General features: G+C 39.2%; 1 protein-coding gene across 2 annotated transcripts in view; it reads right to left on the bottom strand.

Annotated features, from left to right (window-relative positions):
- Positions 1–25,185, bottom strand: part of TMEM39A (transmembrane protein 39A) — a 34,376-nt gene extending 9,191 nt beyond the window's left edge. Inside the window, exons 1-5 of one of the 2 annotated variants that reach the window (XM_041766254.1) lie at positions 24,880–25,185; positions 22,998–23,140; positions 15,763–15,985; positions 10,102–10,185; positions 5,375–5,529 (exon numbers count right to left, since the gene is read on the bottom strand). In XM_041766254.1, coding sequence (XP_041622188.1) covers positions 5,375–5,529; positions 10,102–10,185; positions 15,763–15,985; positions 22,998–23,110 — 575 coding nt within the window. In that variant the 5' untranslated portion in view covers positions 23,111–23,140; positions 24,880–25,185. Of the gene's footprint in view, positions 1–5,374; positions 5,530–10,101; positions 10,186–15,762; positions 15,986–22,997; positions 23,183–24,879 lie in introns of both variants that reach the window. The other variant, XM_041766246.1, reaches the window with a different exon arrangement.
- Between the last annotated feature and the right edge of the window lie 1,402 nt (positions 25,186–26,587).

Here is a 26,587-nt window from a genome sequence, read left to right as displayed (position 1 = left end):
GGAGAAGCAGGCTCCATGCACCGGGAGCCTGATGTGGGATTCGATCCCGGGTCTCCAGGATCACGCCCTGGGCCAAAGGCAAGCGCCAAACCACTGCGCCACCCAGGGATCCCCAAATTTCCCCTTCTTAATGAGGGGCTCCTCTGCCTCCCCACTACATCACCCACCTCAATTCTACAGGCATTCCTAGTTCCCTTCCCCCTGCCTAGTTATTTTTCTTCACAGATCTTACCACTTCATATATTTTACATGTCTATCAGGTTTTTTATTTGGGTGGGTTTTTTTTTTGGTTGTTTTTTGGTCTATCTTCCCCTTACTACATTGTAGGTTCAGTGTACCAGAGATTTGGGTCCGCTTAATTCACTGCTATATCCTTGATGTCTAGAATAGTGGCTGAAACCTAGTCGGTACTAAGTAAATATTTGATATATTAATGAAAACAATTCTAGAAGTACCTTAAATAAATTTCTATAAGTAGAATAACTTGGTTAAAGGACTGAATATTTTTGAGACTTTTCATAATTTCTGATAGTTATTTCAACCTCGGTTCCTTAAAGCTTTTAAAATACTTTTCCCCAGTCCTCATAAGTAATGTCCACATTGTGACTTACATATTGTAAATAAAACAGTCATTTTGCAGGCATGAATTCAGGTATGAAAAATAGCAAATACAGGGCAGCCCCGGTGGCACAGCGGTTTAGCGCCGCCTGCAGCCTAGGGTGTGATCCTGGAGACCCTGGATCAAGTCCCACGGCAGGCTCTCTGCATGGTGCCTGCTTCTCCCTCTGCCTGTGTCTCTGCCTCTCTCTCTCTGTGTCTCTATGAATAAATAAATAAATAATCTTTTAAAAAAATTTTAAAGAAAAATAGCAAATACAAAGATATCCATCCTATTTAGTAATATATTTTATAAAAATATTAACAAATTCACCTGTTCACAGTTTTCTATAGAGGGAGAAAGAATGAGCTTGTTATAAAGTAAGAGAGCAGCTCTGGGACCCACTGTGAATGTACCCTGGAGTAGTAGTGTGGGAGGGAGTAAATACAGAGGCAACAGGCAGAGTTCACACATGTGCAAAACTGTGAAGGCCAGAGAAACCTGTCAATGTTGCTGAAACACAAACTACACATGTAGAGGTGAGACAAGAGGCTAGGGTGCTAGGGTGTGTGGCAGGTTGCAATAATGGTCCCATTTCTTAACTCTTCCTGTAGTCTTACTGCACAGCCCTCACTCTGTGTATGAAGTGACCTTGCCTTATCCCCACAATGGGCTCAACAGTGTGACCTGTTCTGGCCCATGGACCTCTTGGCCCACCATGAAACATGATGTGATCAGAAGCTTGAAATGGGCTTGCACACTGGGGCTTGCTTTCATGCCATTCGATCAATTTCATGTGTCCATGCCTAGCCTGCTAGAGCAGAGCTGACTTGTCCTAGTTACTTAAACTGATAGTCAGTCAATCCCACAAGTATGACTGAACCCAGCTAAGACCAGGAGAGCTTCCTGACTTCCAACTGAATCCAATGCATGCCAGTAAGTACATACTGTGGTATGCTACCATGGTTTTGCAGTTGTTTATTACAGCATTATATGGCAATGGACAACTGATATAGGGTACAATGAGAGAAACTAGAAAGGCAGTATAGTATCGAAGGCTTAGACTTTGGAGGGCTCTGTAAGATGAAGAGGGTAAAGGAAACGATTCATTAAAGAATTTTAAAAAGGGTTAGTAACATGATCCAACTTCCATTTTGAAAATCATTACAGTTACAATGGAAAATGGAAAGGAGGGCAAGAATGGATCACCAGAAAACCAGACAGAGGTTTAGAACATAATAGCAGAGGTTACAGAGAGCAGTAGATAGATTCAAGATAAACCTAAGAGCAACAACCATTAGTCATTGGACTAAACTACCCCAAACTGAGAAGCTAGCTGAGAATCCAAAAAAAAAAAAAAGGGGGGCAGAAAAGAATCCCTTTTTTAACCTATGAACAAACAAGAAAATAAAAATGTAGTTGCCATTGCCTAATATGTTAAATTTCTCACACTTTTTAAAATTTAAGTTATTAGACTTTTAAAAAGTGAAGGCAAATATATTTAAACATTAAATCTGTTTAAATTATATGTTTATTTCATTGTTTTACAAGAGTGTGGAGAGCCTTCAAAAATAAGTTTCTTTATATTCCTAAATCGAAATGGAAAAGTTTACTAGCCATTTTGATATGGTAATCCTTTTAAACCTGGCCAAAATATTCCTCGATGTATCCATAATTAGCCCTTCAAATCAAATACAGTTAAACCTAACTGATTCAACCAGCTGTTGTTGAGAAACAGAATAATGACATCATTTGAAATCAAAGCAGTTAAAACATTAATCTAGAAATATAGAAACTGATGTAAAATATATACACCTTATAAGAAATATGAATCATGAAAAATGATGCTTATAATATAGAGCTAATCTTGTAGGAAAAAGGATAATACTAATGAACTAGGTTGATGACTGCCTTAAACAGTATAATTGGAAAAACAAATAGTAGTATAATTAGAACTATTGTAGCACAACCAATAGACTCTTCCTGCCATCTCTGCCCATATAATCTCTGATTAGACCTTGATTTTATGCTATGTAACTACCCATTTAAATCCGTGCTTACATTTCAGCACTCTAAATGGTTATCTAGGGGATCCCTGGGTGGCGCAGAGGTTTAGCGCCTGCCTTTGGCCCAGGGCGCGATCCTGGAGACCCGGGATCGAATCCCACATCGTGCTCCCGGTGCATGGAGCCTGCTTCTCCCTCTGCCTGTGTCTCTGCCTCTCTCTCTCTCTATCATAAATAAATAAAAATTTTAAAAAATAAAAAAATAAATGGTTATCTAAAGCAATGAATCTCAAACTTGAGCTAGCAAGAATCATATGGAGGGCCTGTTAAAAGACAAATTGCTGGGTCCTACCTTCTGGAGTTTTTGTTTCGGTAGATTTGAGGTAGATTCTGAGAATTTCTATTTCTAAAAAATTTCCAGGTGATGCTGATGCCACTGTTCTGGGAACCACATTTTGAGAACTACTAATTAGAGTAATGGTGCTGATAAGAGCTCTGGAATCAAAAAGACCTGAGTCTTTCTCACTAACTAACCATAAGAAAGTTTTTTAATCTCTTTATCTGTCTTTACCTGTGGCAAAGCCTACTAATTGTCTGCCAATAGCCACCATTCTCCTGTTCTTCCACTGCAAAAGAATTTTTAGTTGAGATACAGCTGTTCTACTAGACACAAATTTCCAACCTCCCTTATAATCTATCCTGCTAGAGAGGGTGGAGCAAGAAAGACAGCAGGAGCCTGGGTCCCAACACCACGGATCTAGCTGCCACAGCTATCCAAGACAATTTATACACATACTGTACAGAAGAGAGGAATAAACTTCTCAGTTAAACCACTAGTACTTTGGATCTGTTATGTCAGACTAAATACACAGCCTCCTGGGTTATGGTGATAATTTCATGAGGTGATGCTTATAAACACCTAGCCCAGCACCTGGCACAGAACTTGTTGCTTAATAAATGGTAGCTATCCACTAATATCCAATGAAGAAAGTATTAGCCCAAGGTATACAAACTAAACTATGCAGAATAGTTTAAAAGCCAGTAACAAGATACAACTATTCGCTTATCAGCACGGCTAAAATTTAAAAAACAGAAAAGATCAAATGCTGATAAAAATGTAGAGCAACCAGAATGCTTACAGAATTGATGAGAGGATAAAATGATACAACTTCTTCGGGAAAAAGTCTGGTAGATTTTTATAAAACTGAACATATATCCTTCTACCTTATGGCTTAGTAAGGCCTTTCCTAAGTATTTCTTTCAAGAGAATGAAAAGATTTCTTACAAAAAAGACATATAAGAATGTGCCTAACAGTTTTATTTTTAGTAATAGCCCAAAACTAGAAACCCAGGTATTCAACAGAATAAATAAGTTTTAATATATTCATACAATGAAACATTACTGACACATGGAAGATTCTCAAAAGCAACAATATTTATCCCCACTTAGCTTTGAGACTCCTTGTTCACCCCACTCCTTCAAAATAAGCCAAGCGAATTCACTAGATCACCTGACCTTTGAGGGTCTTATTTATGTATCATTAGTCTATCTAAGACATTTTTGTATCAGAAGACTTCAGTGCCTCATATATCTTATTAAGTAAATTTTGTTACATTCTGAATCACTGAAAACTGGTTATCTGCTTATGATTTATTCTATAAACTGGAATATTTGATCCCTACACTCCTGACTATTCTGAATTCTCACACTGTGTGAGAGAAGCCTTACAACTAAAGTGTATATACTGTAGGGTTCTATTTATATGAAATGCTAGAACAGGCAAACTAATCTATGGTGGGAAAAATCAGGATAGTAATTATCTCTGGGAAGTGGAGGATGGGTTTGATTGGAAAGAGGCATGAAGGAACCTCTGGGATAATAGACCTCTGGGATAATAGTCATGTTGTACACTGGAATAGAGGTTTGACTTACAGGTATATGCATTTATCGAGACTCAGCAAATATACACCAGATTTATGAATTTGATTGTATGTATGAATCTTACCTCAAAAGAAAAACTGTAAACAAGTATCAAATTCTAGTAATTGATATGCATATGCTGACCTATTTTGGAGGAAGTTGAGGTCTGCAATTTAACTTTGAAATGTACCAATAATAAGATGGACTGATGGATGGACAGAGGACTAGTTGGACAGTTATGTGCTGTGCAATTATAGTAAAATATTAATGGATGGAATCTAGGTGGGGTAACACAGGTGTGTGCTGAAAAATTCTTTCAATCTCATGTTTAAAATTTCCATCATAAAAAAAATAAAATAAAATAAAATAAAGTAAAATAAAATAAAATAAAATAATTTCCATCATAAAATGCTCGTCAAAAAAGAAAAAAAAAGGACTTAAGCGCACAGGGCTTATTCCTGTTACATGAACCCAAAGATCAAAGTAATCTGACCAAGAGCTAAGACTGGTGAGCCAGTTCATTGAACTAATTACCCACCATTTGTGCCAACATAGGCAGTATTTGCAGGCTTTATTTGATAAAGAGCACCAATTAAATGCTCTCCATTGGTAGAATGGCCATACCTCTCAAGTTTCTTGGGACAGTCCTGGTTCATGCCTACTGTCCCAATTGTATCGTAGTATAAAAAATAATTATATGGTTACCCTACCCATGGGTTTTTCATATTTTCTGAGCTTTTGGTTCATATTTGAAGAATTTCATCTTCCTCATTTTTATACTATTGTTTGCTTGACCCAAATAATTTCCTTAAAAACTTACTAATAAAATGGTAAAACTTGAGTACTCACGGGTAGCCAAGGAAAAGTAGATTGAGGACTGAATGGCTTCGGAAGAGATTGACGAGGGTCCAACAAAGTACCCATCCACATAAAGTGAGTAGCACCAAGCGAGCTGATATCAGAACCATGTAGTGAATCATAGATGCTGCACCCGCCTTAGTGGCCTGAAAGTTTGGAAGCACCAAAAGGAACACACTTTAGAAACTGCTGTATTCAAAAGCAATGTGACTCAAGGAATCAGTAGATTTAGTAGAAATCTGCCCCAACGGGGGAGGAAAGAAGAAAAACTGCCCCATTTCATCTTATCTTACTCATTTTTAAAGATTCAGACTTCTCCAGGCAATTCATCGGTTCCTTCTTGCATTCCCACAGTGTCTCATAGAGACCTCACTTAAGTTCTTAGGACATTGTCTAATTTTTTTACATTGGGGCTTCTCAAAGTATGGTCCATGAACCACATTCATCAGAATTACTTGGGCTGCTTACTGAACTTGCAAATTCCTACTGCCTGTCCTTATCAGATATAGGGAACAAAACTGTAAGTCAGGGAACCTATATTTTAATAATGCACCAGGTGGTAAAGATAGTGAACCATTAATTTATCTGACTTCAGACTAAACAGTAATAGCTTCAATAGTAGCAACACTGTTTCCATTTTCCTTGGAATCCTCCCCCCAATCTATTTGCCCTATTAATGTTTAATGAATTACTGAAGCTTCAAAAAATAATCAGATCTTCTCTTACAAATCCTTATATAAATAAAAGCTCCTTTTCTGACTTTTGCAAACATGGAAATAATGGACAATCACTTCCGCTTCTTTATATATCACAGCTATTCAAATATTTTCCCTTAACCACACATTTTAAAAACAGATTAAATGTAGTAAGAAAGCATACTTGTCTAAACGTGAAGCTCTGCAATGTTATTCTCTTTCAGAATGAACTAGGAAGAGAAGGAGCAAAATGCAGGGGAAAACGGCAGAATGCTACAACCTCAAAGCAGCAGTGTCCAAATACAAAGGGGAAAAAATTATGTGGGGTCGAGAGTAACAGGAGGGGGTAAGGAGCTTTTCAGGTCCTTCATCTTCATCTATCCATTTCTTAGTTTTCCCAATATACAACGCAGCATCTGTAACATATATGCGCTATGGTTCCTTAGAAATGCAAAAAGCAGTTGAATTAATACCCTAAGCCTCAAACCATAGAGAAGGTTCAAACTAACTGTTCTCAGTAACAGCAGGGCAAAAATGCGTATCACTCCCTGATACATGGTCTCACGACTATGTACCTTACATGTCAAAGCCTAAGGAAGGCATTTAAACTGCTAGGATTACTCTATTGCCTCCATTTTCAAAATTAAGAAGGCTGGGCTTCTGCCCAATGTCACCAGATAGCAGAACCTGAATGTATTTATCATTTCTGTCTTATTCCAGAGCCCAAGCTCCTAATTACTATGCTATGTATGACAGATACTGTATCAGGTCCTAGGGATACAGTAATAATCAAGACAAGTTAGAACTCTGTCTTTATGAGGCTGCCCAAGAAAGATAAATACTAAACTTATACTTACACAAATAATTATTTTTACAATTGTGGTAAGTGCTACAGGAAAAGGCTGTTAGGGAAAGCAAATAACAAGAACCCAACCTAGGGAAGCCTTTCTGAGGAAGCGATATCTTAGCTGAGATTAAAAAAGAAGGAAAAATGAGGTAGGTAAGGAGTAGAAAAATATTCCTAATATGTTAACTGAGAAGTACAGTATATATGCAAATAAAAATTTATATACCAGCATACGGTCCTTTCAATAATGAGATTGTAATTAAAAATTTTTTCTGCTTTTTATTTTAGTGCATTCCAATTTTTTTCCAATAAAATGTACTACCTTCCTATTTAAAAGGTTTTTATTTTTTTAATTTTTATTTTTTTAAAAGATTTTTATTTATTTATTCATTCGAGACACAGAGATGGAGAGAGAGAGGCAGAGATACAGGCAGAGGGAGAAGCAGGCTCCATGCAGGAGCCTGATGTGGGACTCGATCCCGGGTCTCCAGGATCAGGTCCTGGGCTGAAGGCGGCGCTAAACCGCTGAGCCAACCGCTGCCCTAAAAGTTTTTTAAAAAGGGAGCTGCCTCAGGTGGGTAGAAGAAGACTAGCTGAATAATTTTTTGGTCTTGTGGAGCAAGTCAAGAGGTAGAATTGGCCTGGAGGTGAACAGTCTTACCTAGTTGGAGGCATTCCGCACAGAATACTATTTAGCTTTCTGAATTAATTACCTCCAGCCTCTCCTTAAAAATGATTGGCCATTCTCACATAGGAATCCTTTCTGTGATATATAAGCTCTCCCCTGCCCCCCAAAGCAAAACATTTTAATGGAGGGAACGAAAGATGACTTATGATAGGTCTTACCACCTATTTAGCTTTTTTAGGAAGAGAATCACTATACGGCTCCTATTTTTAATTTCTGAGTGGGTAATATATTCACCAAAATACTGTGAATATACCTAGAGATAAATTTATTCATCTAAAAGCAAATGTATTTTGTTCCTTCTACCCACCTTCTTTTAAGCCATTATATACTTTTTTTTTACTTAATATCTTACTGGTCAGTACATTTAATTTTTTTAATGGCTGCATGTTATTCCCTTATGTAGAGATCCCATAATTATTTAAACATTCTTTAATTCTTTCTCATGGACTTCAAGGCACAGATATAAGTCTTTGACCAAAAATCTATTTATTTTTTTTTTTAATTTTTATTTATTTATGATAGTCACAGAGAGACAGAGAGAGAGGCAGAGACACAGGGAGAAACAGGCTCCATGCAGCGGGAGCCTGATGTGGGATTCAATCCCGGGTCTCCAGGATCGCGCCCTGGGCCAAAGGCAAGCGCCAAACCACTGCGCCACCCAGGGATCCCCAAAAATCTATTTAAACTTAGCTTAAGTATTTTGTTCTTGGTAAGAATTACAGGTTTCTTTAGAAAACAGCTAATATACTACGTAAGGTCATACAAAACTTGTTAAGCTACTATTAAGCCATAAACAGAAGAAAACAATGGAATACAGCAAGTTATAGCACTTGGAGCTCCAAGGTAGAAACCTCAGTTGTGAAGGATTTACACATTAGCTGGATATACTAATTTGACATATATATATATATATACACAAGTATTATTTCTAAGTAATTGAAGAGATGAAACAAAATCCTGCCTGTTTTCACAGATAAAAACATAAAATTCCTCACTGAGTTCCTCTGAGCATCTATTTTCAGACCTAAATAACGAACCTGGGAGAAAAGATTTTAGATAGGCTTTCCCTTTGTGAAAAACAGGTAATCCTACCACCAGTGTTTTTCAGTTAACTTCAAATGGCTTTTAAGTAATGACTTAATGTTTGCAATTACTCTGTGCTCACAAGAAATAAGGTTCCTGAAAATCAGGGCTTACAGACACGAAAACTTTCAATATAGGTTTTAGAAGGAAAAAAGCTGACTCTCAGTTATCTGTGATTACAGTAATTATTAATTTAAAATTATACACTGAATTATAAGATCCAAGATTAAAATTATTAGCCACTTCAGCTAAGTTAAGATTTTTTTTTGTTTTTATCATTTATAGGGCGTAAGATAATAAAATTGTCAAAGAACACATTTACCTCCTCCAATGGAGTTTACAAATAAAGAATCTTACCAATGGACAATTCTATCAACAACATTAAATTTTAAAAAGATCATATTAACATCTCAAGTCTTCCCTTACTGCCCACTAAGATTCTAATCTTCGAGATTAGTCTTATGCAAATTTGATGTTGTCGTTTTAAAATTCCAACTTTTAATAAACTCAAACAAATGACTCTCACTAGCAACCCCACAAATGGTATAAATTTCAAGTAAATATTACCTGAAACAGCTTTAGATACAACTGTTCATTTATATATAACTCTTCATATCAATAGTTACTTAAAATTCATTCTATTTTTACTTTATTAAAATTAGAAAAAAAATTTTTTTTTCATTTTTATTTATTTATGATAGTCACACAGAGAGAGAGAGAGAGAGAGAGAGAGAGAGAGAGAGGCAGAGACATAGGCAGAGAGAGAAGCAGGCTCCATGCACCAGGAGCCTGACGTGGGACTCGATCCCGGGTCTCCAGTATCGCGCCCTGGGCCAAAGGCAGGCGCCAAACCGCTGCACCACCCAGGGATCCCCTAAAATTAGAAAAATTATACAGAACTTGGAAGCTAGAAATAAGCTCCTATTAAATGAAATTTCTAACAGTTCTCTTGAATTCTAGCACAATGAATTTTAAGTACCTTGTGGGAAAATCTTTTTTAAAAAATCTAACACATGGGGCACATGGGTGACTCAGTTGATTAAGCAGCTGCCGTGGGCTCAGGTCATGGTCTCAGGGTCCTGGGATTGCCAGAGTAGAGCTCCCCACTCAAGGTGGAGTCTCCCTGTGCTCCTGCCCCCTGCTCGTGCTCTTTCAAATAAATAAATAAAATCTTTAAAAAAAGAAAGAAAGAAAGAAAGAAAGAAAGAAAGAAAGAAAGAAAGAAAGAAAGAAAGAAAGAAAGAAAGAAAGAAAAGAACCAGCACAACTCACACGGAAGTAGAAAAAATTTAATTTGTAATTGTTTTCAAATTATATTTGCGCACTTCACATATTCAGCTTGAATCCATTCTACTAGTAACTCACTCCAGCTCCAAGTGATAAAAAATAGTGAATGAGCTGTTACCTCTGAGATGAGGGCCCATACCAGCCTCCTTGCAAGCATCACTGTGATGAATGCTGCCAGGTGGTAATCAATGAGATGAAAATTCTGTAAGAGAAACAAATCACTGCATCAGAAAGAAATATGTGTATTCAGCTAGAACTACTACATCAAGAGGTCTGGCCCTCAAAAGATCTTCCTTACATCACCTTACATGTACAGACCACAATAATTTGAGGTCGTAGAGAGATTACTTTCTACTTCTACCTAATTCTACTTCCCCTTTCATGAAAAATTGCTTTAACTTTTCAAACACAATTTTAAACTATCTGGAATGTACTCCTCTCCTTTTCTTGAAAGTTTACTGTATTGAAAGGAAAAGACTATAGCTTTGGGGTAAAAAGTGATAACCTGCACAATTATGGCAAGAATAATTTATTTAAGGGGTTCCTAGGTGGCTCAGTCAGTTAAGCATCTGCCTTCAGCTCAGGTCATGATCCTGAAGTCCTAGGATGGAATCTGCACCAGGCTCCCTGCTCAGTGAGGAGTCTGTTTCTCCCTCTGCCCCCTCCCTGCTCATGCGCTCTCTCTCTCTCTCTCTAGTAAATAAAATTACATTTAAAAAAGAATAATTTATTTAAATGCAACATTTATAATGAGTGTCAAATTCAGTGGATCAGATGGAACTCCCACTGTTCTGGAGTTCTTATTTTTGGTCTCTCTATGCAAGCTACGTTAATCTAATTGGACATCTATTAACCTAACTGGCTGACATGTCAATTGCTTTCTTAACTTGATTTAAAAACATGTCTTAAAAAAAAAAAAAAAAACATGTCTTATATTTGACCTTTTCTTCCTAAGAAATGATAGTATTACCTAGATGCTGTATGGTTCCTTCTAGTTCTAAGCCTATATAAATAACAAGTACAATGAAAAGTCATTAGCAACAAACATAATTGGGATTATTTTCATTTTGATGGTCAAAAGGTCTGTTAACTTTCCAGTGTCATTCTTTCAGAATCAAAAGCTGAATTTCTCAATTCATCAATAAATATGTACTGGACACCCACAATGTGTGCCACAATCTTCTTCTTGATACTGAGGATACAGTGATGAAGAATGACAGACAAGCTTCCTGCTCTCCTGGATCTTATTTTTTACTGTGGTGTGAGAGGGAAAGGGGATAGCAAGGATTACTGGTTGTTTCTTCTGCCATCATTGTTGAATTTAACTGGACACCAACTCCTTAACAAAGGTTCATTTCCTTGCCTCCCTTGCAAAAACTACTTGTAGCTAAGACATGTGAGGGGAGATGATATATACAACGTTCAAGCCATGCCCTTAAAGGAAGGAGCTATCTTTCTCCTTTCCTCCTTCCTGCTGGCCAGATGTGCTGACAGTAAGTAGTTGGGGCAGCTATATCTTAGACCATGGTTTGGAAGAATCATGTTAGGAGTAGTAGAGCAATGGAAACACAGAGTTTCCATGCTGGCGTATCACTTGCCTGATTCTTATTTAATAAGGAAATAAGGTTCTACTCTGTTTTAGTCACCCTATTACAGCAGCTAAAGCCATACTTTAATAAATGTGAGTGTAAGGCCAATGACAAGCTAACAAGAAAAAACATTTAGCTTGTTACAACCACTGTCAAGAAATAAAATAGTGATAAATAATAACTGGGAAGGGAGTTGCAGAGCCAATTTAAACTGCTGGTTATGGAGGACACCTCTGAGACTGTGACATTTGGGCTGAGAACTGAATGACAACAAAGTACCACTTATGACAAGATCTGAGAGCAGAGAGCCCCAGGTAGAGGCAAAATGAATCACAAAGGCCCAGGGCAGGAAAATATATGCCTGGTGTGTCTGAACATCACCAAGAGGGCTGGGATGAGGTAATGAGCAATAAAAGATTTAGTTTATGTATATATTTTTTACTAATGCAAAGTCATGGAAGTGTTTCATGCAAAGGATGCCAGGTTCCATTTTAAAACAATCACAATGACTGCTGGGTGGAAAATATACTGTAGCAGGGCAAGATCAGTTAGGAATTACTGCTTTTAATGCAGATAAGAGATGATGACGGACTGAATGGATTGAACAGGGTCAGTAGCAAGGGCAATGGAGTGGCCAGATTTGGGATACATTTTAAAGGCCAAGTAGCCAGAATGTTAGAGTGGCTTACCTCAGATCATTTCCTTTTGAACAATATTTATCCCCACTCAGCTTTGAGACTCTTTGTTCACCCCACTCCTCCAAAATAACCCAAGCGAATTCACTAAATCCCCTACGTAACCTTTGAGGGCCTTAGTTATGTATCACTAAGTTATGTATCAAATGTCTATCCAAGACATTTTTGTATCAAAAGATTTCAGTGCCTCATGTATCTTATGGTTAAGTACATTTTGTTACATTCTAAATCACTAAAAACTGGTAATCTGCTTATGATTTACTCTATAAACCAGAATATTTAATTAATCACCCTACACTCCTGACTATTCTGAATAATTTGCTACCCTACTTTCAGCTTTTATGTTTCTGAGGATTAAGACTCTGAGTGGCGCAGCGGTTTGGCGCCTGCCTTTGGCCCAGGGCGCGATCCTGGAGATCCGGGATTGAATCCCACTTCAGGCTCCCGGTGCATGGAGCCTGCTTCTCCCTCTGCCTGTGTCTCTGCCTCTCTCTCTCCTTCTCTCTGTGTGTGTGACTATCAAAAATAAATAAAAATTAAAAAAAAAAAAAAAAACTCATTCAGCTAACTGCTTGATGGCTACAATGATACTTTACATATTCAGGGGTCCATATTTTCTTTTTGATAATTATTAAGATCTTGAAATGGGAAAAGAAAAACCTAATATATAAATCTGAAAAATTTCTGAGACAGACACACATAGTAGAAGACTTAAAAAAGACAGACCACTAGTTGAGATTTAAGTCCCTTCTACGACATCGCAAGCAGGTAGCCATCTCCTATGTCACCTTCAATGACAGGAACTAGGTATCTGGCAGCCCATTCACCTTTGAAAAGCTCACTGATTCAGGCCCCTTTCAGACTGATGGGCTAAAATCTTATTTGCTATTCCACAGATGTTACTCTTAGTTCCACAATTAAACACTAAGGTTTGTGTGAGCTAAGACCACATGTGGCAGATAAGTGACCCAGTCCACAGGATAACCTGCTTCAAGTGTGACTTCCTCTATTGCACAGACCGGAAAACTAAAAACTACATTTCCAGACTTTCTTGCAACTGAAGTTCTAGATTTGACTTAGTTTCTGCCAACCGTAAGCATTACATAAAACCTGAATTCAGAACTGAGTGAAGTAGGGAGCAAGGTAGGGTAAAAGGCACCCATTTTTGATGGTATGAGTCAGAGCAAAGGAAGCATAATTCTGGACTCAGCAGCTCTAGCAGCAGCTTTCTGATTATAACAGGAGCACTGGCTCCCTTTGTTGCAACGCAGCATTTGTAGGGGACTTTTAAAAGAACTGTCAGAAATAGTTGACTGAGAGAAGAGCTCTTTGATTAGCCTGAAAATTCAACAACTGAGAAGTTTCCATGGAATCTCAAAGTGAAAACTGAATAATGAACTCCCCAACAAGTATTTATAGAGTAAATATAGACTAAATATAGGAAGTAGAAATAGCAGTGAGAGTACTCACTTCATCACTATGCGATTTTGAGCCAGTTTTGGAATTTCTAGGTCTCCTATTTCTCATTTATAATATTGGAACCAAACAGTAGTATCTACCTGTTTTTAGGAGTAAATGAGATAATACTTGCAAAGAATAGTAAATCCTTTAATGAATGTTTGCCAATGCCGTTGTTAAGATAATGAGAAATTTACATATAGAGCCACACAGCTGGAAGAAGCCTTAAAAGTCATCTAATCCAACTTCTTCATTTTACAATACCATGACCAAAGAAGGATGAAATACAGGTCCTAAACTCATAAATTCATAATCCAGGAAAAAAGATTATAAAAAAAAAAAAAGCACACAATATGGCACCGAATCACCTCAGTTCTTCTTCTTCTTCTTTTTTTTTTTTTTAAAGGAACTCAAGTGAGAAAGTTTATTACTTATTTTTCAAGTGAGAAAGTTTATTAAACCAAAAAGTACACTCTTGATAGAATAGGTAAGCTCAAGAAAAAGAGCTGCGCCAAATCATTGTAATTCTTAAAGAAACTGAAATTCTCTTTACTTGGTATTAAGTAGGTATATCATTAATATGGAAAGAAAATTCTTAATACTTAATTCCAGGAACAACCAAGTGATAAGATCATTTTTAAAAAACTGTTTATTCCGTTCCCATATTATTTTGAACATTTTGGTCCACATTTGATTCCTTTTTTTTGTATATTTTTTTTTATTGGAGTTCGATTTGCCAACATCTAGTATAACACCCAGTGCTCATCCTGTCAAGTGCCCCCCTTAGTGCTCATCACCCAGTCACCCCGTCCCCCCGCCCAACTCCCTCCACATTTGATTCCTATGTTCACCAGGCCAAGAAGTTTTCTAACCATTGATAAGCCCCCAAACACATACATAAACTATCTAGCACAACAGTCTTCTTTATCCTATAGTGTCATCTCCATCCGAATCTGCCACTGCCAACCATTTACCTATCAAGTAACCGGGGTAGCCTTACTCGTTATTTTACATACCCATCTATAGGGAACATTCTCTGCGTCAAGATTATCTAACCTCTCCTAAATAAATGGAAAGAGGGTAGAAGAGACCTACAATATATTTTGAGGAACTTCAGCAAAGACAGCTAGTTCTTGTCTCGATTTTATTTTTTAACAGCCCAGTTTTATTCACGGTAACAAATCCTATGAAAGGATCATACTTTCCAGTCTCCTTGCAGTTAGGAGTGGACATACGGGAATATGATGTGAGCCTGGCCACTAAGAACCTCTCCTTTATTATTCTCTATGCCTTTCCCCTTTCCAGCTGAAAGAAGTGACCCACAGTCAACTTGGAGACTACATACGGGAAGACAGCAGAGTCTGCATCAGTCTGAGTCCACTGACTGACCACATGGAAGTGCTACTCCTGCAAATCAAACAACTGCCTCAGACCATTATGTGTGTGAAGTATTACACAATTTGGGGTTTGTTACAGAAGCAACCATCATCCTACGGTAGTCATTAAAAGGGTAAACTTCCGGGGTGCCTGGGTGGCTCAGACAGTTAAGCATCTGCCTTAAGCTCAGGTCATGATCCCAGGATCCTGGGACTGAGTCCCACATCAGGCTCTCTGCTCAGCAGAGAGCCTCCCCCCATCTGTTCTCTCTCATGCTCACTCGTTCTCTATCAAACAAATAAAATTTTAAAAAACAAAAAGGGTAAATTTCCTGGAATTTAGTCATATTGGCACCTTAAGTCCAACAAATAGTGCAAAGAAAGCTAAACATCAAGACTCTTGATATTATTATAATAAGTTATTTAAATGTTTTCTGCATTTTCATTTGTATTTTAACTTTCCAGATACTTATATTTTAATAATCTTATGAGATTACAGTTCTGAAAGTAATCTGTGGTTTAACAGAAAACATTTTTTTAGAAGAAAAGTTACTAAGAAAAGTATAATTTGTACACAGAGGCTTTCCAGCTAGTTTCTTGGTTAAGTAACATAATGAAATTAAAAGTAACATAACGAAATTAAAAGTCTATTAAGACTTACCAGTGAAGTACAAGACGCAGGATGATTATAAGGATACCACCACACTGTTTTATAGATATTGATGTATTGAATAAAGAGAGCAACCAGCAGGTAGATGAAAAAGAGAAATTCAAAGAGCAGGCTTCCATCTACAGGCAAATCAGGAATTTGGCAATGACGAACAGGACCTGGGGTGATTAAGGCTGTGATAGGTGGGACCGGAAGGCCAATAGCACTACCATTTCTGAAAGAGAAAACCACAATTAATTCAAATCGTGGTACCTTTCAATCTTAAACAGCATAAGGGCCCCTGCTTCCTTCCTTCTCCACTTACTGCTTAACTGTTGGCCTTCCCTCAGGACTCTACCCTAGAATCTCCTGTTCTTGTCTTCTCCCTCTACACACATTCTCTTAGTGCCCAAAAATGTGGCCTCAGGTTCCATTCTCTTTAACATGTTGAAAACTAAAATTTCTCTCCGTAGAGTTCACTGCTGAATTTCAGATCTATGTTATCAAGTTGTGTACTGGACTTTGCTGTGTTCTTCCTCCTAAAATCCTGACCCTGGTTTGTGGCCCACTCAGTAACTGCTTAAATTAGAAACCTGGGAGTTATATTAGAACTTTCCTGGGATCCCTGGGTGGCGCAGCGGTTTGGCGCCTGCCTTTGGCCCAGGGCGCGATCCTGGAGACCCGGGATCGAATCCCACATCGGGCTCCCTATATGGAGCCTGCTTCTCCCTCTGCCTATGTCTCTGCCTCTCTCTCTCTCTGTGTGACTATCATGAAAAAATAAATAAAATTAAAAAAAAAAAAAAAGAACTTTCCTGACTCCCCATATTCAGTCACTCTCTAAATCTTAAATATTTCACTTTGTAAAACTTTTCCCACTGCACCCTCCTCTTTAAACCCATTGCCTTAGTTCAAGTAATTACCATTTTTCATTTAAACTATTGAAGTAATCTCCCTAAAATTAACTTCATCAAATTCTCCAACCTACCTTCAGAGATCTAAGTGAAACTGACAATGCTCCCGTCTTGCCTAAAACCCTTTAATGGCGCTCTGCTGCCAACAGGATAACATCCAGAAATTTTTAGTATGTCCTATGCAGCTCTCTACTTAACAGATTAGCCCAATCTCTTGTCACTCCTCCACATGCAACCTATAGACTTGCTATTCTACAGCAAAAAAAATTCAAAATAGCAAATATGCTATTTGCTATTCTTTTGTATATTCTTTTCACCAGCAATACCACTCAAAACCACCTTCCTTAACCCCTCACCTACACATTTACTGACAAAATCCTTCAAGACTTTTTAAATTATTGAGCATATCCTCCATGAAGCTTAATGACTCAGTCAATCTAAACCAATTCATCTCACTCCTGTACCACCATTATACCTAAATTATGCCTTTACTATTGTACTTTTCATTACTATTACATAATTTCCTATATACTTTTATGTTTTGTCTATCAGATCATAATCTTAAGGACAGAGACCGTACTTTTCCTAGTTCAAGTCACATATATACCTTCATGTTGAGAAGGCAGCAGACTAATGTGGTCACAAAAGAGAGATCTCTTAATATACAAATTAAAATATAGAGATTTTACTCCCCCTCTTCTGGCTGTTCTTTCTTTCTTCCAGGCATTTTTATTTATTTTTAAATTTCCAGGCTTTTTTATAAATCATAAATAGATGGGCTATCGAAAACGCTAAGATGGAGGTGGGTAGGGAATAAGCTCTCCCATTGTTTACATAGCTGGTAATAGTTACAGATATCTAAGGGTCTACTATTATTTCAGAACAAGGAAAAGAAGCTTGTTTCGGATATTTCCAAAGAAGATTCCAGAGGAGGAACAATGATACTGTTACCTTCCCCTCTAAGATTTCCAAATATAGAATAACATTAATATGTGACATTTTTAGTACTTCAAGTGACTCATGGGAATATGAACTCTGCTCATTCTGACCAGTTAAGAATATCATGGCAGAGGGGCACCTGGGTGGCTCAGTCAGTTGAGCATCCGACTCTCGATCTCAGCTTACGTTTGATCTCAGAGGTTGAGTTCAAGCCCCATGGAGCCTACTTTAATAAAAAAAAAAAAAAAAAAAAAAAGAATACCATGGTAGAATCTGAAAAGAGCTAGAAGGGAAGAACAGGAATAGGCTGGGAGAGGGTGGGAAAAACTGTAAAAACTACTTCCCCTCATTTCCAAATACTAATCGAATACAACAAGCTTACCACAGAGTAGGTTGTGAAGTACCAGCAGGTCTCACAACCTCACTTGTTCAATTATAAACCAATCATTAACACATTATTATTAACACATTGGCCACTGCACAACTCCAGCTTTCATTCATATAGAATACAATGTGAAAGGTGCTCTGTGGAGTTGTACAAGTTGGTGGACCTGAATGTAGGCGATTAATGCCAAGAGTCAATCTATTGCCTCTCCCCAGTTAATCATGAGATAAGGAAATACAAAATTCTGATGAAAAGTTATAGGGTTAGGAGCCTTTACTCTAGAACAAATTGAAAATTCTTATTCCTTTTCCATCAAAAATAATGAAGGGAGAAAGCATGCTAAATTATTTGTTACTATTTAAAGGTTAAAAAGATTCTTACAGAATTTTTCCCAAGTAAAGCAGACTAACATGCTTCTGCTGTTAACAAATAAATGCTGAGGTTCAAGAAATATTCAAAACAAAGTGCAAAAAAAAAAATAAATAAAATAAATAAATAAATAAAAAACAAAGTGCAGAAGATCTATATTTGTGAAATTTTACACAAGATTTTGGCTATTATACTTCAAGCCAAAAAAAAAAGGGAACAAAGGTCAAAGTGATGCAGAGTATCTGAGGGAAAAAGGAAAGCTTTCTTCTAATTTGAAGGCTTAATAGGAGATAAGATCAAAGTTCTTAAAACCAAAAAAAAAAAAAAAAGTTAAAATAAACAGTCTTGGTCTGTGTATCTCAGAAAATTAGTTAGACATATTATTTAGGAAAAATGAAAACATTATTTCTCTCACAGGATATAAAAATAGATGCAAAAAAGGCAAAATGGCAGAAATATATTTGAGACACAATGTGGGATAGTCCTAGTCTAGATAGACCAGCTGTAGTCTTTGAGAAAGTAACTTTATATCCTTGAGCCTCAGTTTCTTCACTTAAAATACAGGAGTTGGAATATATTCTCTTTAAAGAATTCTTTTCAGGGACACCTGGGTGGCTCAGTACTTGAGGTCTGCCTTCAGCCCAGGGCGGGATCCCAGGTCCCAGAATGGAGTCCTGCATCGGGATCCCTGCGAGGAGCCTGCTTCTCTCTCTGCCTATGTCTCTGCCTCTCTCTCCGTGTCTCTCATGAATAAATTTTTTAAAAAAGAATTCTTTCCAATGTTAACATAGAATATTCTTTCAAACTGTGCTACAGGTCCCCAAGATCATGCCCAGGCTTGAGGGTTCATTAGGAAGATTCAAAGAACTTGGCATATAGTTGTGTTCATTACAGCAAAAGGATACAAATCAAAATTAGCAGAGGGAATAGGTACATGGGGCAAAGTCCAGAGGAAATCAGGTACAAAATTCCAAGAGTCCTTATCAGTGGAGTCACATAGGACTCACTTAAATCCTTCAGCAACTACCTGTGAAAACACATGTAAAATGCTGTCTACCAGGAAGGTTCATTAGAGGTTCAGCACCCAACGTTTTTACCAAGGTTTTGTCTAAGCATAGGGATAAAGCAAGAAAGATCCAAAAGAATAAAAAAGAATTAGGAGGGATGGAGAAAGCAGTGATCATTTTGACATGCTCAGGTCATATTATTAACAAAGTATATGCAAGGCCAAAACAAAGAAAAAAAATCACTCTTAGTCCTTCTCAAATAAAATTCTCCCTCAACTAAACGATCTCTGGGAAACTCAGAAACTCACAGCATATCCTCCTTCTTTAGAAGGCAATCAAGTAAATACTTTACCCTATGAATAAATCCCTGCTCCCCAGAGGGGAAAAAAAAAAAGAGGACATGAAACTATGGATTTCAATCTTGATTGTGTCATCAAACTAGCTCTGACATTCCCAAGCTGACCTTCACCAATCATGCTACAACCATTGGCAAATGCTCTCTCCTCCAGCTGACCTATGTCTTACAGAATCAAACATATCATCTAAATTATATCACGCTTAAGAAATTATCAATTTCTCTCCTTAGTACTCTACAAACACTCCAAAAGTGAGTTTTCCTCATCTTTCTTTGTATACGTCCTTCCTAAAATTATTTTCTAGGCCATTTACCACTGGTTTTATCCATATTTCTTATAACTCTTCCTAGGTGTTATATAATAACCTATTTTAGGCTTTTTCTTTCCCATCAAAAAACAAATATAGAACCATCTTCTTCCAAAATAACCTCTTTAGATAAAAGTGTCACAAAATAACCACTCAATAATAGTTTTAGTGATTTTTAAAGCCATGAACAACTATGATCTTTCATTTCATTCAAATATGTTTGAATACTGTGGAGTGGAGAAGTAGATCAAGGTGACCATGACTGGAACCCTGAGAGTCAGGACAGAAGAGCTACAAAGAAGGCAGAAAAAAGGGCAACCCGGGTGGCTCAGCGGTTTAGCGCCGCCTTCGGCTGAGGATGTGATCCTGGAGACCCAGGATCAAGTCCCACATCAGGTTCCCTGCATGGAGCCTGCTTCTCTCTCTGCCTCTCTCTCTGCGTCTCTCATGAATAAATAAATATTTTTTTTAAAAAAAGGCAGAAAAAAGAACATATGATCATAGCTACATCCTTTCCAGAGCACAGGTATTTTTCAAATGTTCCTAGGTCTTTCGAGTATTCTATCTGCAAACCTGAAGGAGGATTTTAGTCCACATTTGATTCCTATATTCACTAAACCAAGGAAGAACCATCTAGAAATGTGATTTTCAATGCTTTTTTTAACTAGCAGAACACTTCATTTTCCCTCCTCCAAAGGGCATTTTACATGGTATCTTGATATTTATTTATTTATTTATTTTTAGAGATTTTTATTTATTTATTCATGAGAGACAGAGAGAGAGAGAGAGAGGCAGAGTCACAGGCAGAGGGAGAAGCAGGCTCCATGCAGGGAGCCCGACGTGGGACTCGATCCCAGGTCTCCAGGCTTGTGCCCTAGGCTAAAGGTAGCGCTGAACCGCTGAACCACCGGGCTGCTCCAGTATCTTGATATTGAAACACACAGGAGAAGGAGTTAGTCTGATTAAGAGAGGACTGGGAAACCTGAAGCCTGGACTACTAGGCCTGCCTAACTCTTCCTCCTCAAACAGTCCCCAAAACTGTGAGGAGGGATTCCATCAGGGCAGTCTGAGAACGAATTACTTAGGGGAATCCACAAAACCAAAGTAGAAGAAAATGAACAAACAACTGCCAGAGTTAATACAGAGAATTAGAATTTTTTAGCTAGCTACAATCCAAGCTAGGCACAACTACAATTTTCCATTGCAATTGTAAACAACTAAATCACTAAATTGATAGTATATATCGGTAAAATTAAGGCATGCACTTAAATACAAAACATCCTTTACCTCAAAATCTATGTTTTATAGTACCTTTCTTCAAAAGCATTTTCACTTACTCTTTTTTCTTATTTTTAAAATGTAAACTAATACAAGTTATTGTAGAAATTTTGGAAAATTTAAACTTTCAAAAAGTACTGCAGTTTACTATTTCATTTATTTTCAACATCTTACTACAGAGCAGTGTATCACTGTTTTTAACATCAAGAAATCCAAAAAACAATAAAAAATAATACTCTAGAATAAATTACAAGTGCTCTGTATACATATACAAATATAAAATTTGGATTGAAAATTAGTATAAGAAGAATCAGAGACTAGAAAAATCCCTTCAAACTGGAATTTCAGGGAGAGCCCCACTAAAACAAGATCAGAACTGATTTTGAGGACTCAGTAGAACTTTGGTTGGAAAGTCAGAAAGAAAGAGAGAGGGCAGGCCAGGAAGAGAGAAGTGGACAAGTAACATCAGGAGAGCCTGAAAAGGCAACAGTACTGATTACTACTAGTACTGAAAACTAGAATCCAAGCAAGAGAAAACTATTCAGAGAGGAAGCAGAAAATAAGTGACAAAAATTATCTTGTTCAAACACTTGATATAAAGTAAAAATCACCTCTTTCCACTGCTACATGACTGAAACTCCTCATGAAATGAGTTATCCTAGATAAGATTAGAAATAATTCCTCCTAACTTTAAGGGATCCCTGGGTGGCGCAGCGGTTTGGCGCCTGCCTTTGGCCCAGGGCGCGATCCTGGAGACCCGGGATCGAATCCCACATCGGGCTCCCGGTGCATGGAGCCTGCTTCTCCCTCTGCCTGTGTCTCTGCCTCTCTCTCTATCTCTCTGTGACTATCATAAATAAATAAATAAATTAAAAAAAATTATAAAAAAAAAAAATTAGGAACAAAGATAAATTTCCATTAAAAAGACCAAATTCTTTATTCTTATACACAAGTCTTACAATGTTTGGGTTACAATTGAGTTTATTCATTTCAAACAATTTTTTTGAACAAAATAATTTTTAAGACTCTTAATAGAATATGACTTATAATTTTAGAATTTCATGTTAACTATCACTTTTAATTCGTCCTCCTCTGCTAAAAAAAAAAACAAAAAACAAAAGAACGCTAGTAAAGAGTTAAACCACAACACTCCTCTTGTACTTTATTTATTCTTTTTTAAAGATTTTATTTATTTATTCATGAGACACACACACACACACACACACAGAGAGAAAGAGAAAGAGAGAGAGAGGCAGAGACACAGGCAGAGGGAGAAGCAGGTTCCATGCAGGGAGCCTGATGTGGGACTCGATCCCAGAACTCCTGGATCACACCCTGGGACAAAGGCAAGCGCTAAACCGCTGAGCCACCCAGGGATCCCCTCCTCTTGTACTTTAATTCACTTCTCCCTTCTTTTAATAGCTAAAAAGCTATTAATGATGATTAGATGATTAGAATTTCGATTATCAGCCACAGGTGAGAACTGGACTGCTTTCACTTTGTGGGCTCTATATCACAGCTTTCCACTCCAAAATATGCTGAAATACTGAGCTTTCAATCTTCAGGGCAGGATTCCCACTTCACTGCCAAGAAATAACCCTGATAAGCAAGTATCTGAATAGCATGACTGCTATGTTAGTCGTACTGATCATAGTATATTACAAATTATGTATAGTCTTATTTCTCCTTTACCTGTTTCTCAGGCCTGTTCCATTGCCGCAGCCCCCACCAACCAAAGTCTGTAAAGAAGGTAAAGCTGAACGGCTTAGCTGCTGCCGACTAGGGCCCCTCCTTCCACCGGGCATGTCCGGGAACCAGTCTGCTTCCAGCGCCACCTGTAGTTGCAACCTAGGTTAATGGCTGTCAACCTGTTTCAACTGAACAAAAGAAAAGACATTTAAATATCAGTTTACTATTTTTAAACTAAGCAATGTAACAAAACAACAGAAAAACTGAGTGAGCATGCCTTGTAAAACCAGATATTCAAATAAATGCTCCCCCAGTGTCTATTACCTACTTTATCCTAAGGAAAGGACTAGGGCTGCCCGGGGGGCTCAGTGGTTTAGTGCTGCCATCAGCCCAGGGCCTGATCCTGGAGACCGGGGATCGAGTCCCATGTCAGGCTCCCTGCATGGAGCCTGCTTCTCCCTCTGCCTGTGTCTCTGCCTCTGTGTGTGTGTGTGTCTCATGAATAGATAAATAAAATCTTTTTTAAAAAGTGAATAAAAATAAAGAAAGGACTATTCAGACTTTAATGGGTCAGAAGCCTAAGTTCTGATCTAAGCTTTGTTCAGCCTTAGGTAAGTCACAGTTTGTGTCTTTCCTGAGTTGACCTGTGTCGTATGAATGATACGACACTCAGGTAAAAGTTAACAAGAAATGCCTAACATATACACATTTTCAATTCATATGTAATACTTTACAGTAAACCACTGGAAATACAAGAAAATCAGCACTGTCCAAAATGTCGGGTTTCGTGATCAAGGGATCTGGTTTCAGGGGATTGGATCTGCTACATATTATGAGACTGTAGCTCAAGCATTTAACCTCTGAGTTTGTTTAGTCAAAAGTGTTCCTTGTCCTACAGGGATTGCCGCAAGGACTGACAAGATGGAAGAAAGTACAGCAGTTGGCCTGCTAGTTCTTTAAAAGTAAACTGTTTAGGGGCAGCCCGGGTGGCTCAGCGGTTTAGTGCCAGCTCGGCCCAGAGCATGATCCTGGAGACCCGGGGTCGAGTCCCACATCAGACTCCCTGCACAGAGCCTGCTTCTCCCTCTGCCTGTCTCTGCCTCTCTCTCTCTCTCTGTGTCTCTCATGAATAAATAAATAAAATCTTAGGGCAGCCCGGATGGCTCAGCGGTTTAGCGCCGCCTTCAGCCCAGGGAGACCCGGGATCGAGTCCCACATCTGGCTCCCTGCAAGGAGCCTGCTTCTCCCTCTGCCTGTGTCTCTGTCTCTCTCTCTGTGTATCCCTAATAAATAAATAAAATCTTAAAAGAAAAAAAAAAAGGAAACTGTTCAAATGGCAACTCCATATGTCAGAGTGAAAATATCAGAAGGGGCTATGGAGGATGCCCACTGCAGAAAAAACTGGTATAAAATCATTCAGAAAGCACTTACACGGTAGGGATTAAAAGACAAGGAACAAAGACCCTCACCGAAAAAAGAGGGTCTGTTTATGTATACGCCCCCAAATCTGCTTCCTAAATAATACTGGGGGAAAAAAAAAACTGAAAAATGGAAAAGCCCTGGTTTTCAAATGTTCCTGCAGACCGATCCGGTGTTCCGTATTCCTAACAGCTTCTGGCTGTGGACTAAGAAACGCCAGAGGAGACGAAACAGCCAAACCGCTGGGCGTCAGGACTGCTGGTCCGCGCTCCATTAACGAGGGAAAGAGAAGTGTGAAACTGGGATAGAAGAGGCGGGGGGGGAGGGGGGCGGCTGACAAGGGACCACACACTTCCACAGGCTGGCCCCTCCACGGGGAACCACGACAAAGCGCTTCTTCCTGCGCAAACCGGGAGCCGCAGCAGGCCGAGACGACCCCGCGGCGCCGAGGCTCGCTCATACTCACGCATGGAGGAGGACCGGCCGGCGGGGCGGGATCCCGGGGCGGCGGCACAGGCTGGACCCCAGGCGAGAGCACTCCCTCCCCGCGTTGACGCGCTCCAAACCAGCTGCTCGTCCGCAGGCCGTCCCCGCCCGGGAAGGCGACAGGAGGTGCCCAGGCTTCGGGCTGCCAGCCCGCGCCCCGGCCCCAGGTCACTACCAGAGTCAGAGCCAGAGCTAAAGTTAGAGGCAGAACCCGGCCGGGTCAGCACTCATCCCCGGCCTCCATTACCGCGGAGCTCAGCAGACGTGGCAGCGCACGGAGATGACGTCAGCTCCGCGACTGGCGGCGGCCGGGTGCCCAGCCGGCGTCCGGAACTCCGCACTGGGTCCCGGGAGCGAGCACCCCACCCCCTCCTGCGTGCGCCTGCGCAGTGGGCCTCGCCTGCCCCGGCGGCGCTGGCCGGCGCGTTTCCTCCCTGGGCCCCTTCGATGCGCTGGCTCCGCTTTGGGGCACCTGGGCTGTCCCCTGGACGCCCCTTAACAACCAAGTACAAAATGTCACCTCAGTTTTACAGATGGGGGAGGTTGGGAGATGTCACCGGAGGTCGCGTTCCTGCCAGGTCAAAGGACCCCCAAGTCGTGAGGTCTTGCTTCAGCATCCAGTCGTGCGCCTATTGTAGGTGAAGGACTGGATGGGTGCGGAGTTAGGGGGATGCCACAGCTTGCTCAGGCTACCGGACACGGGGCACCAGGAGAACACAGTGATTGCAACAGAGCAGATGCAACAAAAGTATCCCCCAGGTCCAGATGGTAGCGTGCAATTCATCGTGATTTATTCACAGTAATAAATTCTGCGGGATGGTAGTGGTGGCGATACCGAGGAAGACTTCACAGTGAGCGTGGGGGTTGAAGCTGAGACTTCAAGAATGAAGAGGTTGCTCGTGGAGGAATGGCTTTCTTTTCTTTTTTTTTTTTTTTTTTAAAGATTTTTATTTTATTTATTTATTCATGAGAATACACAGGAGAGAGAGAGAGAGGCAGAGAAGCAGGCTCCATGCAGGGAGCCCGACGTGGGACTCGATCCCGGGTCTCCAGGATCAGGCCCTGGGCTGAAGGCGGCGCTACACCGCTGAGCCACCCGTGGGAAAAGGGAGGAATTCAGAAAACTGCCAATAGTTTAGTATTAGAAGAATAAAAGTGTCTAGAAGAGCGTGTGTTTGAGATCTCCAGCTCCAGAGATTTTAAGCTCTTTTTCAAGAGAAAGCTCTTTGTGTATATGGTATATGATTAGTTGACTTTTATTGTGAGTTTTTGCTGTGCCTGGCACATTATTATTTTTACATATTTCACCTACATCTCACGTTGCTTTGAAACTATCATTGTTCCTTTTGGTTTTTTTTTTTTTTTAAGATTTTTTTTTTTTTTTTAATTCATGAGAGAGACAGAGAGAGAGAGAGGCAGAGACACAGGCAGAGGGAGAAGCAGGCTCCATGCAGGGAGCCCGATGTGGGATTCGATCCAGGGTCCCCAGGATCACACCCTGGGCTGAAGGCGACGCTAAACCACTGAGCCACCTGGACTGCCCATTTTTCCTATTTTATAGAGGAAACAAGTTTTAAGAGAGGTTAAATAACTCGTTGAAAATAACCCAGCTAATAAGTGGCAGAGCAGTATTTAGAGCCAGAAGGACCAATATCAAAACTACCAAGCTTAGTCATATTCCAAATATT

This window comes from Vulpes lagopus, chromosome 1 (assembly GCF_018345385.1).
Source record: "Vulpes lagopus strain Blue_001 chromosome 1, ASM1834538v1, whole genome shotgun sequence".
NCBI lineage: Eukaryota > Metazoa > Chordata > Mammalia > Carnivora > Canidae > Vulpes > Vulpes lagopus.
The sequence above is the reverse complement of the archived record's forward strand: the minus strand, read 5'-3'. Positions and strand labels throughout refer to the sequence as shown.